This window comes from Neofelis nebulosa, chromosome 4 (genome assembly GCF_028018385.1).
Source record: "Neofelis nebulosa isolate mNeoNeb1 chromosome 4, mNeoNeb1.pri, whole genome shotgun sequence".
In the NCBI taxonomy this organism is placed as follows: domain Eukaryota; kingdom Metazoa; phylum Chordata; class Mammalia; order Carnivora; family Felidae; genus Neofelis; species Neofelis nebulosa.
This window is the reverse complement of record NC_080785.1, coordinates 129737674-129756242: the sequence shown is the minus strand read 5'-3', so window position 1 is coordinate 129756242 and position 18569 is coordinate 129737674. Positions and strand designations below refer to the sequence as shown.

General features: G+C 34.9%; 1 protein-coding gene across 1 annotated transcript in view; it reads left to right on the top strand.

The window, feature by feature from the left end:
- Positions 1-18569, top strand: part of PPP4R2 (protein phosphatase 4 regulatory subunit 2) — a 54074-nt gene that overhangs the window by 26197 nt on the left and 9308 nt on the right. Inside the window, exon 3 of the mRNA XM_058726216.1 lies at positions 9535-9705. Coding sequence (XP_058582199.1) covers positions 9535-9705 — 171 coding nt within the window. The remainder of the gene's footprint in view (positions 1-9534; positions 9706-18569) is intronic.

Here is an 18569-nt window from a genome sequence, read left to right as displayed (position 1 = left end):
GAATATTGGTTAAAAAATTTTTCCTGTCTCTGATGAAGGGAATAAAGACATATTCTTAGGCCAGAGAGATTGCCTGAAATTGTTATAATCTATTATGTGGTAGTACATAAGATTTAGCCCAGCCATTTTGTTATAGTCTAACAGAGGTCTTGCTCACTGTTCCAGTTCTTTCTTAGTAAATGCCACCTGGAAAGCTCTCTGCACGGCTCTGCTGTTATTCGCAGGTGCTCTCCCTGTTCAAGTTTCTTGAGGAAAAACAATCATTGTTTCCTAGGTGTGCGTTACTTTGCTAACAAGCACTCTACTTACAGTAATGTTAATCCTTACAGCAGTTCTGTGAAGTAGGTACAGTAATTTCCATTTTACAGATGGGGAAACAAAGGAGGGATTATCTGTCTTAGATGAAGTGAAAAGTCTGAGCTGAAACTTGAACTCAGCCTAGCTTCCAGTTTATTTTCTTGGTTTCATTATATATAGGTTGACATTCTCAAGAAGGGTTGTCTATTTCAGTGTCATGTGTTTGTTTTCCACACGTTGAGACAGTTCTTGGACCAGAGTATACATTGTTCTTGCACTAGATGCTGTGCTTTTAATGATGTTTTTTCTTCCTTTGGGGAGTATGTAGAAAATAGAAAATAGAAAAATGCTAAGTAATTAGATTTTTATTTAATTAGTAATTTTAGAGTAGCACATAACTCTGGGGCATATTTCAAAACATGAGTAAAATAATCTGTATGTGATACAGCACAAAATAGACACGTATCAGACAATTAAAAGCCACTATTGCAAATACTGTTTAAGACTGTTTGAGCCTCATCTTCAAACTCAAGATTCTCCCAAGATGAGGGGCGCCTGGGTGGCTCAGTCGGTTAAGTGTCTGACTTCAGCTCAGTTCATGATCTCGCCATTTGTGAGTTTAAGCCCCGTGTCGGGCTCTGTGCTGACACCTCAGAGCCTGGAGCCTGCTTAGGGATTCTGTGTCTCCCTCTCTGTCTGCCCTCCCCTGTTCATGTGCTGTCTCTCTCTTTCAAAAATATATAAACATTAAAAAAATTTTTTAAAAGATTCTCCAAGATGAAACCTGTGTACTAAAATGTACAGTAATCTCCTGCCACCTGTGGATGTGTAACCTCATTTTTATATTTCAATAACAAATTGTAAAGCCTTTATCATTTACTGTATAGAATATATTGCAGTCTTCTTAGAAAAAACCCAAACAATTACTGATTCTTTGTTTTGCAGCACATGAGTTTGTCTCTGAGTCGAGGTAGAAAGATTTGTTGTTGGTTTTTTACCTCTACCTTTCTCAATATGCAGAAGACTACACCTGAGAAAAAAAAGTAAGGTCAGATCTTCACAGCACATTTTCCTGTACAGTTGGAAGTGACTCATGAGTAGATTTTAATGTTAAAGAACATTTTATTCATTTCTTAAATGAATCCTCTGCATTTTAGAAATTATCTCTGCCATTGAAAAATATATATGCATATTATTTTATTCTTCAAATTTTGTGAGTCTTTGATCTTGCAGTTACCATTTTCCAGCCTTACTAAATTTCAGGAACCAATGTAGTCCTCAAAAAAAGGAATTGTGTATTGCATTAGTACTAAGTGTGTTTGTTGAGGGGGCAGTCGTGTGTCCCCCCCCCCCCCCCCCCCCGGTTCATTTGGCATTGTCTGGGGACCTTTTTGGTTGTGATCACTCAGGGTGGGAGTGCTACAGGAAGTTCTGTTATAACTTGGAACTGTCTAGCCCAAAATGTCACTAATGGTAAGTTTGAGAAATTTGATCTCATTAAAGTGTCCTCTACTTTTAGGTCCTGTATCTTTCCACTTTGTTTTTCCATACTCCACTCATCCATCCTTCTAAGGTCTAGCTTACAGTCCCACTTTGTCCTGAAGCTTTTCCTAGATAGCTCTAAGCCTACATTTCATGTTTCCTTTCTTTAGATCCTGTTGTACCATCACTAAATCTCTACAACCAGTAGTTTCTGATGTCTTATTTGTTTATTGTCATTGTATCTTGTTTTCTAAAGTCATATTAGTGGAAGTTCAGGTTGTATTTTTTCTGGGCTAACTGTTGTTGACTTAGATGTATAGTATGAGTTGGTAGAATGAAAAAAGGGCCCAGGGCCTACCTAGGCTCTGGCAAATGTAGCAGTGGAACAAAGGACCATTTCCTGTGGATGGGAATTTGGAGTTGTTAATTTATGAATTGTGGTGAAAGTGATAGCAGTAGTGGTGAAAGTGGAGAGAAGAGTGACCACCCCCTCCTAGAAGGGGCAGAGTAGATCCACCTCAGCCATTAAGCTAGGGCTATTAGAAAACCTCAGTACCCTCTGAGTTCTGAATTGGCTTTCTTCAGCCTGAGCTGTGCTGTTAGAGATGTATTTTTGTTTGATTTAGCTGTTTTTATGGGAGAGTGAAGGGTTCATGTTTGTATAGTAATAAATTTTAGAAAGATTTTCAGTAAGGGGTTAAAGGTTAGCTCAGAGTTAAGCATAAATCAAGTTAATCAGAATACACTGTTTCTTCAGCTTTTTGTTTTAATTGGTAGGGAGAGATGGGTGAGTGGAGGAAAGTAACTTGACTGTTTAGACATGTTAGAATCCTTATCATTGAATGTAAAAGTTGCCAAAGAAGAAACCCAAGTTCATGCTGAGGTATTACCTGAACGTTTGTGTTACCTCTTGAAGCTTTTTTTTTCCATCAGATTGGATCCTTGATGTGTACAACTATCATGAGATTTTTAGTACTCTTTTTTCTTAATGTTTATTTTGAGAGAAAGAACACGTGCATGTAGGGGAGGGGCAGAGAGAGAGAGAGAATCCCAAGCAGGTTCAGCATAGGGCTTGATCTCACCGTGGTGAGATCATGATCAGAGCTGAAATCGAGAGTCAAGTCGGAAGCTTAAACATCTCAGCTGAGCCACCCAGGCGACCTGAGATATTTAGTACTCTTAATTTGAAAGATTCACTTTTCAGTGTTTGTGTTAGAAAGAAATGTATTGCTTTGGAACAGGTACATATCATGCCACCTTCAGATAAGTGTTTGTGCAACAAAATGTGTAACATTTGAAGGGTAATTTCAAAATAGGAACAATTAGATAAATATTTTAGTGTCACTTCAAAATTTATATAAAAACAGTTTTCTTTTTTTTTTTTTTTTTTTTTTTAATTTATTTTTGGGACAGAGAGAGACAGAGCATGAACGGGGGAGGGGCGGAGAGAGAGGGAGACACAGAATGGGAAACAGGCTCCAGGCTCCGAGCCATCAGCCCAGAGCCTGACGCGGGGCTCAAACTCACAGACCGCGAGATCGTGACCTGGCTGAAGTCGGACGCTTAACCGACTGCGCCACCCAGGCGCCCCCAGTTTTCATTATTTTAAGCAGTCAGTACAGAATGGGAATCTGAAAGTTATGTTCACACTTAATGTCACATAGTAATTTCCTTTTTCTGTGAGTAAGAAAAATATATTTTAAAGGGATAGGGAGGGACAGTGGTTCTTGATTGGGAATAATTTTTGTCTTCTAGGTAACATTTGGTAATATTTTTAGACGTTTATGGTTGTCACAACTTCTGAGAGTGGGGATTGGGTACTACTGACTTCTAGCGGTAGAGGCCACGGATGCTGCTCAACATCCTATAATACACAGGACATTCCCCTGTGACCAAGAATGATCAGGCTCACAGTGTCATTGAAGCCAAAGTTGAGAACCCCAGGATGAGAGGATTGCAGAGAACCTGTTCAAACACAAAAGAATGTTTTTGTCAACAGTGAACATAGGTTAAAATACTCAGGTTTACTAGCAGTGAATGAAGTGCATATTAAAGTGTTTTTCTACTATTAAATTAACAGGAGTTTTGAAAGATTTTAATATTTGAGCGAAATAGGTGTTAATATACTGTTGGCCCTATACAGTAGTACAGCATTTCTGAGAGGCTCTTGAAAGTATGTATCAAAAGTTGCTATTTATATTTTAAAGTTTTGACTCCGTAATTCCACTTATGGTAATCTATCCTAAAGTAATAAAACAGATCCCTCCTTTAGGATGTTAATCACAATTACTTCTCATTGTAATGAGCTGGAAACAAACCTAACTCTTCTTAAAATGGTGGCAATTAAATAAATAATAGTGCAACTATATGTGATACAGATTAAAAATCCTTTCAAAGACTGTTGATCATGTGACAATACCTATATAGTGAATAAGGAGGGAAAGAAGGATATCAAACTAAGGATGCCAAATTTTAATAAATGAGTAGAACAAAGTTTGGTGAAAAATACACTAAAATGTACTTTAATAATGATTAATGAGCAGTTTATGGGCAGTTTTCATTTTATTTTCTGTTTTCTAATTTTTTATGACTACCATTGATCAGAAAAAATTGTTTTTACACTCTAGTAAAATTTGATACTAGTCCTATAATTTCTTAGGGTATTTCCTGATTAATCTGTCCTTTCCCATATACCTAGTTTCCTTTTGTGTTGCGTCTATGTCTGGTCTCTCTTCTGTATTTTATTCGCTCAGTTAATTGATGAAGTATAATATATGGTGTAATCATGATGAAAAGGGAAGGTTCTCTTGAACTAGTAATTTGTATTTTAAAGTTCTTAAAAATCTTGTCATTTTCTGTAAGCAGTTCACAATGTACTCTTATTTTTGCCATGTGTTTTTGCTCATGTGATTGAATATTCAGATTAAATTTACTTAGTTTTGCTCTCTCCTGTCATGCAAAAATTCTGACACTTTGTCACCTGACTTAAATAGCTGCCTTTTGAAGATTGTTTTATAAGCCTGTCACCTTGTGTGATAGATCAGCCTCCTTAATTTTTTTGTTTTTATTCATTCTTCCCATATTCCCTTTTGATATTTCCAAATGGTGTAATATTTGGTATCCCTTGGAGGTAATAGGCCTCTCCTGTGCTGTCTTGCGTTAGCTTCCCACACATTGTGTGGCAACCAGTGAGGCTGAGTAGGAGTGATCTTAATAGAATTTGGAACTGTAAGAGGCAGCAAATTAAAAGATGGTGGTCACTGGTCACTAAAATGTTTTAGAACCAGCTGAGAAAATAAGAGATGACTTTTCTGCCCTTGAGCCTCTAAAAAATACCTTTAACTCGAGAATTGTGAGGGAAACATGTTTGTTTTGGAATAGACTTGTAAGTTCCTATAGAGAAAAAAAAGTGTGTGATGTTTTATTGAGGGATATCTTCATTAGTGATGTGAGTTGTGCCTTTCTAGAAGAGAAACTGCATAAAGAGAAAAATGGAAAGATAAAAGAAAATGAAGGGAGATGAGGTTACTTTAAAAAGAGTAATAAATTTCAGTAAATTCTAGAGTTAATCTTAGCAAAGTAGATTAAATTGTATTTTATTCTTTGGAAATTTTAACGTGGAGGAATTGATTCTAAAGTTGAAAATGTGTTTGTTTCGTGAGCATCTGTTTAGAACAATTTTATTTTCATTTGAAAAATAAGGTGTTTTTGTTGTTCATTTCTAGTTTCTACTCAACCAGTGAGTACATTCTGAATAAAAAAAATTTTTTTGTTGCCATATTCTTAATTGATTTGATCATGGCCTGTTTTTTGTGGTCAAATTATATAATATTCAGGGAAGCATTTTCTGTTTTTGTTTTTTTAATTTTTTTTTAACGTTTATTTATTTTTGAGACAGAGTCAGAGCATGAACGGGGGAGGGTCAGAGAGAGAGGGAGACACAGAATCTGAAACAGGTTCTAGGCTCTGAGCAGTCAGCACAGAGCCTGACGCGGGGCACGAACCCACATACCGCAAGATCATGACCTGAGCCGAAGTCAGCCGCTTAACCGACTGAGCCACCCAGGCGCCCCGTGTTTTTGTTTTTAATCATGTAGTTGTAGTGAAACAAAAAATTGCATCTTTCAACATTCTGCAGAAGTGGTTTTTCATCTTTATATGGTGTAGTAACTTCTGAATTGCATCTCTTGGATCTAATTCTTAAAATACAGTATTTACAAAATTTAGATTATGGGACTTATTCTTGGCTGGTAAGTTAATATACTTTTTGAAGGTCCCCATAGTTTGCTTGTGTGGGCTGTATCTTTTCCATTAATGTGTGTGGCTGTTTTTTGGGGTTTGTTTGTGGGTTTTTTGGGTTTTTTTGTTTTTGTTTTTTAAATCTTGGGTGGATTGACAAGTGGTTAATGGAAAGATGGGGGGAAAAACTCTTGTGTGTATAGAAATCCTAATTCATAAAGTAGATTATTACTTAGTGGCTTTATTAAAAGTATAAAAAATTTTAATTTAAGAAATAAAAAGCATAAGTGTTCTCTTTCAGTAATCTTCCTTGGTGTGTTTTAGTTGAATGCCTCTGGGGAGCCTAGTGAAATTTAGAGATAAATTGTAGTAACCACTGGCAATTGTATGTTAATCAGAAATTAATATAAGGCCTGTCAAAAATTATAATATGCTGCCTCTGCTCGTTAAACCTTGATTTCCCCTTCCCAAAATAGACCAGGGAATGGAAGAAAGGTGATCGTGCAAATAGCTTTTGTTAATCATCCTCAACAAAATTTTTAGTATCAATTCCATTTATATACCATGTAATTTAACTCATTTAATAGAATGGAATTGTCAGGTCATGTGTTAACTCTGTGTTTAACTTTTTGAGGTACTGCCAAACTATTTTCCCACAGTGGCTATAGCATTTTGCATTCCCTCCAACAATGTATAGATTTCCAATTTCCTTACATCCTCCCCAACACTTGTTATTGTCCATCTGTTTTCATTATACACCCCTTAGTGGATGTGAAATAGTGTCTTGTGGTTTTGATTTGTGTTTCCCTAATGGATAATAATGTTAAACATCTTTTAACATGTTTTTTTGGCCATTTATCTTCTTTGGAGAAATGCCTATTTGGGTCTTTTGTTCATTTTCTAACACTTGGTGTAAAATATACATAAAAATTTTAGTATTTTAAGTGTATAATTTGGTGACTTTAAATACATTCAGAGCTTGTGCCACCATCTTCATTATCCATGTCCAAGCCTTTTTTGTCTTGCCAAACTGACACCCTGTTCCCATGTAACAGTAACACCTCACCCTTCCCTTCCCCCAGCTCTTGGCTAATGCCTTTCTGCTCCTTGCCTCTTTGAATTCATTTTAGATCCCTCATATAAGTGAAACCATAAAATTTGTTGTTTTGTGTCTGTCTTATTTCATGTAGCATATTATGTTCAAGATTAATCAAAGTTGTAGCATGTGCCAAAATTTCCTTCTAGTTTAAGTCCTAATAATATGCCATTGTTTGTATATATACCACATTTTGTTTATCCATTCTTCTGTTGACTGATGGTAGTTTCTACCTTTTGGCTGTTGTGAGTATTGCTGCTTTGTGAGTTGGTGTACAAACATCTTTTGGGTATCTACTCAGAAATGGAATAACTAATCATCCAATAACTCTTTGTTTTTTTTTTTTTTGTTTGTTTGTTTGTTTGTTTGTTTTTTTTGAGAAATCACCGTCCTATGCCACGGTGGCTGCATCATTTTGCATGCCCACCAGCCAGTGCACAAGGTTTCCAGTTTCTCTACATCTTCAGCCAGAGATACTTGTTATTTTCTGTTTTTGTTTTTGTTTTTTTGGAATGCAGTCACCCTAATGGATGTGAAGTTCTGTCTCATGGTTTTGATGTATGTTATCGTAATGATTAGTGATGCTGAGCATCTTTCCGTGTGCTTATGGGTCATTGGTATATTTTTGGAGAAATATCTACTCAAATACTTCACCCATGTTTTCACTGGATTGTGGCCCTTTCCCTGCTGAGTTGTAGGAGTTGTTTTTACCTCCTGGATAGTAATAATACCTCATGGGGGAGATTATTTGCAAGTATTTTCTTCCATGTTGTGGGTTGCATTTTCACTTTTGTTGATAATGTCCTTTGAGACACAAAAAGGTTTTGATTTTGATGTAGTGTAATTTTTTTTTTTTTTTTTTTTTTTTTTTTTTTTGCTGTCACATAATATTGTTGACGTCAACAGTGACTGATTTTGAAACGTCTTGGGAATGTATACGAAACCTCAGCTCACACTGAAAAGCATTTTCTAGAATTTTCATTTTTTGTTTTGAAGTTCACATTTTATTGTTGACCACAAATATTTTAGTTCTTTCTCTTCAAGTCATTCATTTTTGAGAAAATGTCCACCACATTCTCTTGTTCTGAAATAGCCTTATTTGTTTGACAGTCCTTTCAAGCAAAAATGGCCTTCTATGATAGCAGCTAGTTCCACTGGCAACAGTATTCAGCTGTTGTTCCTTGACGTGTCTGTAGTATTTTCCTATGCAGCAGCAGTTTTTTTATGTATACTTTTCATTTTGTTACTCGGAATATTAGAAAGATGTGTATTCAAAGGTTGAGAATTAATAAAATGAGTAATTTTTTTGTTTTATTAAACATTAAGTGAAAGGGTTTTTGTTTTACTGTGAATTTGGTGGTGAAGAAGATGATGACTACTAGTAGATACAAGTTTTGTACTGTTACCTTGATTTGTGCTTAAGTATCTTCATTTTCCCACTGCTCTTTTTGCACCACCAAGACAAATATTAACACGGTAAAAACAAAAAAAAAGTTTGGCCTCTTCGACTATACTTTGAGAATAGCTGTCCTGGTTTTTAGGATTGTGGATGGAAGGGAAAGGTGATCGCAGATTAGCATCCCCCTTATTTTGCTTAAGATTGATCTGCTGCCACTAATGGTTTTACTTTCTGTGTGGGGAATTGGTTCACATTCCTGATTTTTGGATCTCCTGGAATTTAGACTATTTAGGCAGGTAGCATCCCATTTTTTTTTTTATATTAGTGGGAAAATGTGAGAGGACAGGAATAAAAATATATTTATATTAGTAAATGAATAGATATTAAAAGCACATAAAGAAATTATGTATTTTTACTTTGTAGATACATATTGTATAGAACCTGTGATATATATACTTTGTTAAAAGACATAAGATTCTGAAAATACTAGCTGAAAGTTAAAGGAGAAATTGAAGTTTATTTTGCTGTTTAACATAGATAAAAGACAAGAAGCTTAGAGTGTAGTCATTTTGACTTCTTTATTTAAAATTACAAATGTGAACTTGCTCTAATTTCTAATAACCTATTTAAGATGGGACAGTAACACCTCCCTGGTTAGGTTTGTTATGAGCAGTAGAGTCAAAACAAAACTGTTTTAAAATGCTAGTAATGAGACATAGCACACAGTAGCCTTTCAACCTGAGGTAGTTCTTTTTAAAGCTTTTTATTAGAGATTTGGGTGTCGTTTGAGTCAGGAGTGGGGAGAATTGGACATAAATAGTTTGGAGCTTCTGAGTCAAATTCATCAGATGCAGTCCTGGTATATGTTACTGAAAAAGATACTCTCACTGCTACTTATTCAGATCTTCATTTTGTTACCATTCGTGTCATGATAAATTCTGTGTTTGTTGTTTGTGTTGAAGAGTTATAAAGCTACATGATACTGTTTGTTTGTTTTGTTTTTCTTTTTTTTTGCTTATAGGATTCAGTGGTCCCAATTTAAAGGCTATTTTATTTTCAAACTGGAGAAAGTGATGGATGATTTTCGAACTTCAGCTCCTGAACCAAGAGGTCCTCCCAACCCTAATGTCGAATATATTCCCTTTGATGAAATGAAGGAAAGAATACTGAAAATTGTCACTGGATTTAATGGGTATGCACTTAATACTATTTTTTTTTTTTAAATTTTTTTTTTCAACGTTTTTTATTTATTTTTGGGACAGAGAGAGACAGAGCATGAACGGGGGAGGGGCAGAGAGAGAGGGAGACACAGAATCGGAAACAGGCTCCAGGCTCCGAGCCATCAGCCCAGAGCCTGACGCGGGGCTCAAACTCACGGACCGCGAGATCGTGACCTGGCTGAAGTCGGACGCTTAACCGACTGCGCCACCCAGGCGCCCCTGCACTTAATACTATTTTAAAGGTTTACTTTTTAGCAGAACATTATGGATTTTTATTTACGCTTTGTTCATTGATTATCCATTAAATAAGTTCTGTGTCTTTGGTGACATTTAGTAGTTACTGATTTTTAGCTTACAAGTATTTAAAATAATTACAGCATTTTAATGTATTTAATTTGTTTAACTTGAACTGCCTTTATGGGTATCATTGGCATTTGAACTTTAAATGGGTATGACAGTGAAAACATTGAGGAAATATGTTAGTTTTTGCTTTCCATTTTATATGTGATACTATAAGTCATTAGACTTTATCTAGAACCTGTATATCATTGAGATAAATGACACCTTTTTGAAAATGAAAAATAACAATTTATGTACATATTCCCCTTGGAACTTTTTACTTAAAAAATTTTTTTTGGAGTTCCCCTTTTACTCCCAAGTAACAAATAACTGTTCTTAGCCCTTTGTAAAACATTGCATTGAAAAGATACACTGCACTAAAATAAAACTACTATTTTAAAAAATGTTGCTGCATGTCATATTCTGTGTCATTTTAATATTTTTCTTTTTAGGACTTTGTATTGGGGTTCCTTTTGAAGGGAAGAAGTATTTGTGAAGTTGAATTGTTCAGTATTTACATTGGCAATAGCAGTTTGGAGTGTGGGTTGGCAATACCAAATTTAATGAACTGTGGATATGTTAACTGAATTCATATTTGGGGTAGGGAGTTTGATTTGTAAGTATTTTTAGGTAGCATAAACAGTCTCATTTTTTCCCTTCAGATATTTAAACACATGGATTTGCACCAAGATAGTGTAATTCAGTTAATTCTTTATATGTTATGTTTTTGTGCCTTTGAGTTTTGCTTAAAATAACACATCCTTCGGCTTTGGTTTGAGATAAGTCACATACTTCCTTGGGGGTAGAATTTACGGTAGTATGTTTGAACTGCCTTTGTGGGTTTGGGGTGGGAGGGAGACATATTTTGACTTTGTACCCTGTTGTACTTTTGTACTGTACTGAAAATTACTGATCTGTATTCATTAATTTCTTTTTTAATAATAGTATATTTTAAATGCTTATACCAAAGAAAGTTACATGCTATATATTAGAAGTATGTTGCATAAGATTTATTCTTGATCTGAGTTACGGTAAGAATGCTTTTTGGGGATATTTATAAATAGTGTATAGGTAGATAGTATTTACATGTTAGGGTAACTTTTATTTTGGTAAGTTATGGCTACCATTTAAAAATAAGAGTTGTGGGGTGCCTGGGTGGCTCAGTCGGTTAAGCGTCCGACTTCAGCTCAGGTCACGATCTCACGGTCCGTGAGTTCGAGCCCCACGTCAGGCTTTGGGCTGATGGCTCAGAGCCTGGAGCCTGCTTCCGATTCTGTGTCTCCCTCTCTCTCTGCCCCTCCCCCGTTCATGCTCTGTCTCTCTCTGTCTCAAAAATAAATAAACGTTAAAAAAAAAAATTAAAAAAATAAAAATAAGAGTTGAGGTAAAACAAGTGATACCACATATACTACTGCATTGTTAATGTTAAGCTAACTTACTTTTGATTCTCAGTAATACCATTTTTATTTCTTTCAAATTAAGATGGACTGGATAGGTAGGTTATTAAATAAATCTAAATATTTATAATCTCTTAGTCTATAAAATAGGTGATTGACTTACTTCTGAAAATGATTTGAGCAATCATTTAAATACCTAAGTATACTTAAGACGTAATTGCTTTTAAAACATTTGTCATCCTTGAACTGTAAGTATTTTGAACTTACCTTGTTTTTAATTTGATGTTTCAGAATAGTAGTTATGAATCCTTTTCCCTAATTAGGCAGGATCCAAGTCTTATTAATCAGTGGTAAATAATTTTCAGTTTTTCCTTAAGCTTTTTTGTCTATATTATCATATATTGGCATATTGAAATGTGTTTATGGTTTTTCTCAATTTTATTTTCATGCTTTGAATACATATAAATGCTGTTTTAAAAATTTTGCTATGAATGGTGGCTAAAATTGCACTTTGGCCTTTTTCAGCCAGATTGAGGATTTGTCCTTTCTAGTATACCTTTTTGCTATTATAATAGGTCATCTTTTAAGTAACAAAAATGATACTTGGTCATGGTTTCAAAAAGATCCTCAGGTGTCATAGGAGTAGTCCATAAAAAAAAAAGTAGGATCATGTCATGCTATTTGTATTTTCCTTTCTAAGAGCTTTGATTATCACTGTCTCAGTGCATTTATAGTTGTCTATGTATTTGAAATAACTGCATTATTTTTTATTATACAAGCGAGTTAAAATTCATTTGCCTTATTTCCATTGGTGGTGGGTGTTTTTGACTTCTACAGGTAGTGCTTGTAGTGAGCATCTGTATACATACCTTCTTGTGTTGATGAATGTCACACATTGAATGTATATGTAGATTGTTGCTTTTTCTTTTGATTTATAGAAATGGAATTGATAGGTCAGAGTGTATGCATACCTAAATTTTTACTGATCCTGCCAAATTAACCTCACAAAATGTGTTAATTTGTCATTCCATGTGTGAGAAAGTGCAGATACTGTAATTATTCACTAGTTTGTGTGTATATATGCATAGGCTTGTGTGTCTTTGACTGCAAGTGAAATTGAACATCTTATTAAGTGTTTATTGGCTCTTATAAATTGTTGTTTCATACCCTTGTTTTTCTTACTTTGAGGTGGTTTTCTCACTGGTAAGTTTATTGTTTTGGTTTTGCTTTTAATTAGTAAAAGCTCTGTTGTAAATGGTTCATAGTATTTAGCTATATTTTAAAATAGAGTATCCGTTTTCCAAAATTATTTCACTATATTGTCAGCACTTAAATTTTCCCTCTTTGAAGTGGTAATTGTCGATTGACTTGTTGGCTTGATTTCTTGAACTGTAAGGGGTTACAGACACAGGGTTAAGTGTCTTCCATACAAGGCCTAGAACAGTCAATGCCTGAACATAGTAGGTTTTCAAACAAGTACTGAATAAATGGATGAAAAGAACAAAAGCATGCTTCTGTATTTATATTTTGTTTCTGGTAGTTCATTCCTATAATAGTACACAGGGACTTCAAGGGGTAGAAAGAATGTAATTTACATTTCTGGTAGTTTTAAAAAAGATAGTTATATGTCCTCTAAATGACTGAAGTGGAAGAATAATGAATACAAATTAACTGTGTGTCTTTGCTTCTCCTTTGTCAATGGTGTTAGATCTAAGGCCTTTCTAAAATAAGCAGTGAGTTTCAGTTAATTGTGGGTAGTTGACTAATATAGTATGGCTATGTATTTATGAGCATGTCTGGAAAAAATACATAACCATTTGATGCCTAAAAAAATCTTTTAATTGTTCTATCATCTGTAAGGCAGGTACAGTCAGTTACAACGGAGGAGTGCTTTTCAACTTTTGACATGATAGTCTTTCTGAATATTGAATTTGTTCTCTAAAGTTACTTTAACATACATGACTGACCAGATTTTTCTTAGTCCTAAAAACTTCACACTAATTGTTTTACGTGTAGGTTGCATACATACAAGATATCTCTTGTCAGTTTCTGCACTTGAGTGTGTGCCTCTTCATACCTTTTTTATTTTATTTAAAAAAAAATTTTTTTTCAACGTTTTTTATTTATTTTTGGGACAGAGAGAGACAGAGCATGAACGGGGGAGGGGCAGAGAGAGAGGGAGACACAGAATCGGAAGCAGGCTCCAGGCTCCGAGCCATCAGCCCCAGAGCCTGACGCGGGGCTCGAACTCACGGACCGCGAGATCGTGACCTGGCTGAAGTCGGACGCTTAACCGACTGTGCCATCCAGGCGCCCCTCTTCATACCTTTTTTAAAGGTTGTATATGAGATTTTTACACTCTTCTGTCTGCATCATAGATGTGAAACACACTCCTGTTTTGATTTTGTATTGTTGCTTTACAGTTAGCTTGAGATTACTCAGGGATGAGAACTTGGGTTCTAGTCTTTTGTTACTTTGTTCTCTTACTTTGACCTGTTGGTTGCTGAATTTTCTTCTCTAGTTAGGGGAAAAAAAAGTTTTTGCATTTTTTTTGTGTTGAGCACATTAAATCTTGTAGCTGTGTTTATTTTCTTTGATCTCTTTCACTTAGCATAACTAGTTGAGAATTGAAATTATTTAGTAACCTACCCTCCTTGCTCAACCACCACTTTGTCTTGTCCTTTGGTAATAACGTTTGATTTGATGTCTAATAAAATGTTTTAAATCGAAAGGTAGGATATAGCAGAACTCTTCATTTTTTCTTGACATTTTCTATTTGATGAAAGTACAGTGACAAATCAGCCTGCTGTAGGCACTGTAAAAGATGGTTTAACTTGATTAAAAGTGTTGACAGTTGCTATGGACTTAGTTTGGGATGGGAATGGTGCATATACTAGTTTAGGATTACTCAGCATTATTTTAAGAGGCTAATTCTTCGTTTTCTTAATTGTTTGTACTTATAATTTTACCTTGATGTTTTCAGTATCAGGATTTCTAACGTTGGATTTGAGATAGAAAATATATACCTAAGAATGTTTATGTGTATATTTATACAAATATTAAAGCCTGAGTACAGGTAGAGCATCTTTCTGTAAAAAGGTAATGTCATGTGGTATTTCTGACTTTTGTAGGACCTAAGAGTAAACCAAACAACCTGTTTAGCCTTTGATAAATTAAGATATATTTAAGTTAGTTTTTATCTAAATAGTTCAGGTCAGATTTAAGTAATTCTGTTAACTGAATGTAGCCATTAATAGAAAATAAAAGACAGTAAAAACCACATCTTTATGCACAAAATAAAAGCGAGCTGGCTCTTTTAGCATTTTTCATAATAGGGTGTCTGATTTTATGGTTATCGCTTAGTTTTTTTACTTGAATGGCCTGTGTTATATTTTATATTCCTTTGTCTTCTTCATGAGGAAAGTTTATTGTATTACAAGAGTAAGATAATAAGTTACCTGATTCTTATCTTAGATCCTGAATAAAATGTGCATTTTCTTTTTCTGAATGCATTCTTTCCAACTGAATACCTTGGTATGCATTCAGAATATTTGTACATCTTAGTGATAAAAACATTTAAACATACTAAGTAAGATAAGTTTTAATCAAACTACAATCTCAGGTTAAAATATAAGGTAGGAAATTCTTCCTTTAGGTGTTGGCTTTATTTAAAATTTCTTTCTTTTAAAACTAACATTGAATTGCTAATTTTCGCTTAGATGTTTTTCTCATGTACAGCCCCTTTCCTGATACTTGAATTCTCACAGCTTTCAGGTCTGTAGGACTTGATACCTTTGTTTTTTTTTTTTTAATTCAGTGAATGGGAACAGATTGCAGTCAAATTAAGATATACTCTGTAGCTAATATAAAATGTGTGATCCTCTTTAATCAGGGTTAGTTGCTCTCCTTGGAATTAAAAGGAATATTTTTAAAGACAGATAAACTTTTGATTTTGTTTCTCTGTAGTTGGTCTTTAGAGTGTTTGTGCTTTCTAGTCTCTATTAATTATTGAAAGGGATCAGGATGATGATGGAACCTAAGATTTTATGACCACCTTATAAAATATTTCAGGCGTTGTTAAGTGGTTTATATACATTATGTTATGTTATATTTTGTGTGTGTGTGTGTGTATACACATGCTTGGACATGGTCTCCCAGTGGGCTATCAAATATGCTTTTTTAACTACACTATATAATTTTGTACATCAAAAGTAGACTGGTTGACAATGTTCTCTAGTGTTTCTGAGTATTGCCATTTTGAAAGAACCTGTCACTTTTGCATCTTTAATGTGGTTTTTTAAGTTTTGCTGGATTTTGTAGACACCTTTTTTTTTTCTTTTTACAGTGGAAAATGCTAGCTAATCATGTTCTTTTTAAAAGTCCTGCCCCCCCCCCCCCCAGTTCCTTATGTATTCTTTGTTTTTATCTTTGGTGGGCAGATAAGGTAATACATTGCAGAGTAAACTGAATACATTTTTATTTCAAATTACCCCAAAGATTTTTTTTTTTTTTGAAAAATTTTTTAATGTTTATTTTTGAGACAGGCAGAGTGAGCGGGAGAGGGGCAGAGAGAGGGAGGCAGAATCTGAAGTGGGCTCCAGGCTCTGAGCTGTCAGCACAGAGCCCTACGTGGGGCTTGAACTCAGGAACAGTGGGATCATGACCTGAGCTGAAATCTGATGCCTAACCAGCTGAGCCACCCAGGCACTCCCTGCCTCACAAAGATTTTTCTGCTAAATTTTATATTTTACAGTATATTGTTCCATTGAATATCCTTACCCCATTTCCCCAAATTTAGGGATTCTGGTTTAGGTTTTTCATTGTGTGCATTTTTGCTTTTTTCTTCTTAGCACAGGGGTCTTAAGTTAGTGATTTTTATTGGTATATGTGCTGCCGAAGCGAGCATGTTTAGTGATTTTTATTGGAAAAAAACTTTACTTACAGGAGCTAGAATAAATGGTTTTGTTTGCTATGTCTCAAGAGTAACAGAAGAGGGATGCCGGGGTGGCTTAGTCAGTTAAGCATCTGGCTCTTGATTTCACCTCTGGTCTTGATGTCAGGGTCATGAGTTCAAGTCCCGCACTGGTCTCCATGTTGGGCCTGAGCCCTACTTAAGAAAAGAAAACAAGTAACCGAAGGCAAGCTTTTTGTAACAGTTTTTGTAGCAAACATTCATTTTGGATTTCTCTGGTTTATTCTTAGGCCTCTTTTTTAAAGCCTAACTCAGATGAAGTGTTCCCAGGTTCATGCTTGCTTCCTTGGCATACAGCTTATCCTGATAGCATTGTGTACAAAATTTTATTAGCATTTACTGTAATGACTTATATGCTCTGCTACTGAGTATATATTTCTAGCTTATATTTACTTAAAAAGTACAACTGTGTGTAAAGAGACCTTCATTGGAGTTATCAAGATTATATTAATGTTTCCAGTGCATACTTTTATTTACAAGTAATATTTATATTTTAGCCTGTTCAGGTAAGGAGTATAGGGGTGTTATATGACATTTTAGTGCCATCTGTTGGACACTTGGTAAAATAACTCTTAAAGCTCCAGAAGGTGCCTAAGAAGTAAACTCATTTTATCACAGGCTATTATTGCAAACATTGCTATGCAGATATAATACACTCCCCCCCCCCCCCAAAGTAGTATTATTTACCAACATATGCAGTGTTGTTAATTGGCTACACTTTTACTTACCTTCCTAAAGAAAATAGGCAGAACATTTAGGGTAAACATTGTTAACAAACAGCTTAAAGATATTTATGTTTTAAAGCTATTTCTTTATTTTTTTTCCATTTAAAGAAAAAAGTTTATTTATGAGAGAGAAAGTGTGAGTGGGGGAGGGAGAGAGAGAGCATCCCAAGCAGGCTCAGTCTCAGGAATCCGAGATTATGACTTGAGCCAAAATCAAGAGTTGGATGCTTAACCAACTGAGCCACCCAGGTGCCCATAAAGCTATTTTTAATTTAAGAGAATATACTGGTTTTGGTTCTTGAAAGAAATGTAGTCGGAGGAAAAGATAGCTAGATATAACATCTATTTAAGTAGTTGTCAGTTAAGTATTGTTTGTTCTTAACTTTGGGTGCTATTTTGCTTCTTTTTAATAACTTACCCACTCAGTTATAGTGTCACTGTTACTTAATTAGGGAATAGCATAGGTGGACTGTGTTCAAGGTTTGGGAAGTAATGAACTTGAAGAGGGGCTGATGTACAGAGATACTATTAATATTCAGAAATCCCTGATGGTAATGCATTTCAGATATATATGTGTACAAATAACTTACATATTGAACCTAATATGTAGGAGGAGATCCTGCCCTTAAGCTTTCAGTTAAATCTGAGGAAAGACAAATTGTAAATTTATGTTGTTTATTATATATGTAGCTTGGGAGATGTTTTTTTTTTTTAATTTTTTAAATGTAGTTAACAGTTTTGTGTATTAGCTATATGTAGGTTTTCAGTTGTGTTGTCTTTATAGAAATGAATAAAACACATGTGTAAGCTTACTGTCTTGTTTCTAGTAATGTTGATGTGCCTTGTTTCCTTTTTCCGTTTTAAAGATTCTTAATTTGGACTGTATACTCCACTCTGTATTTTCAAAAGGAAGAAATGGTCTTTCTCAGAAATCAAAGGCATTTCCTTTAGCATTCATGATGACATCAGAGAAGTTCTGTAATTTCTAGCTCCTTCTGAGTATTTGCGACATCAGCCACACACATCTTTTAGTTCGTGCTCAGTCTTTTGTTGGCAGAATGATAGCTTTCTCAGTTTTAGGTTTTGATGCTACTTGAGAGAAGATTGAGTCTTGGCTTCTTATATGTAAAATGTTTTCATATGGATAAATGTATATTTTTTCAAAATAGGTTCTAAGTCTTATATTGACTTTTTATAAGAACATAAGGGTAGTATTAATGCTAAAAATAAGAGAACCAAATATAGTTTGTCCATTTAGACAATTAACAAAATTTTAAGTATGTTTGGAATAGTGGAAAGGGAAGACAAGGGATTTCAAGTTAGAGATACTGGGTTTGAGTCCTGGCACTGTTACTCACTCACTGCTTTCCCTTGTTGGGGAGAGTACTGTGTCAAAATGCCTC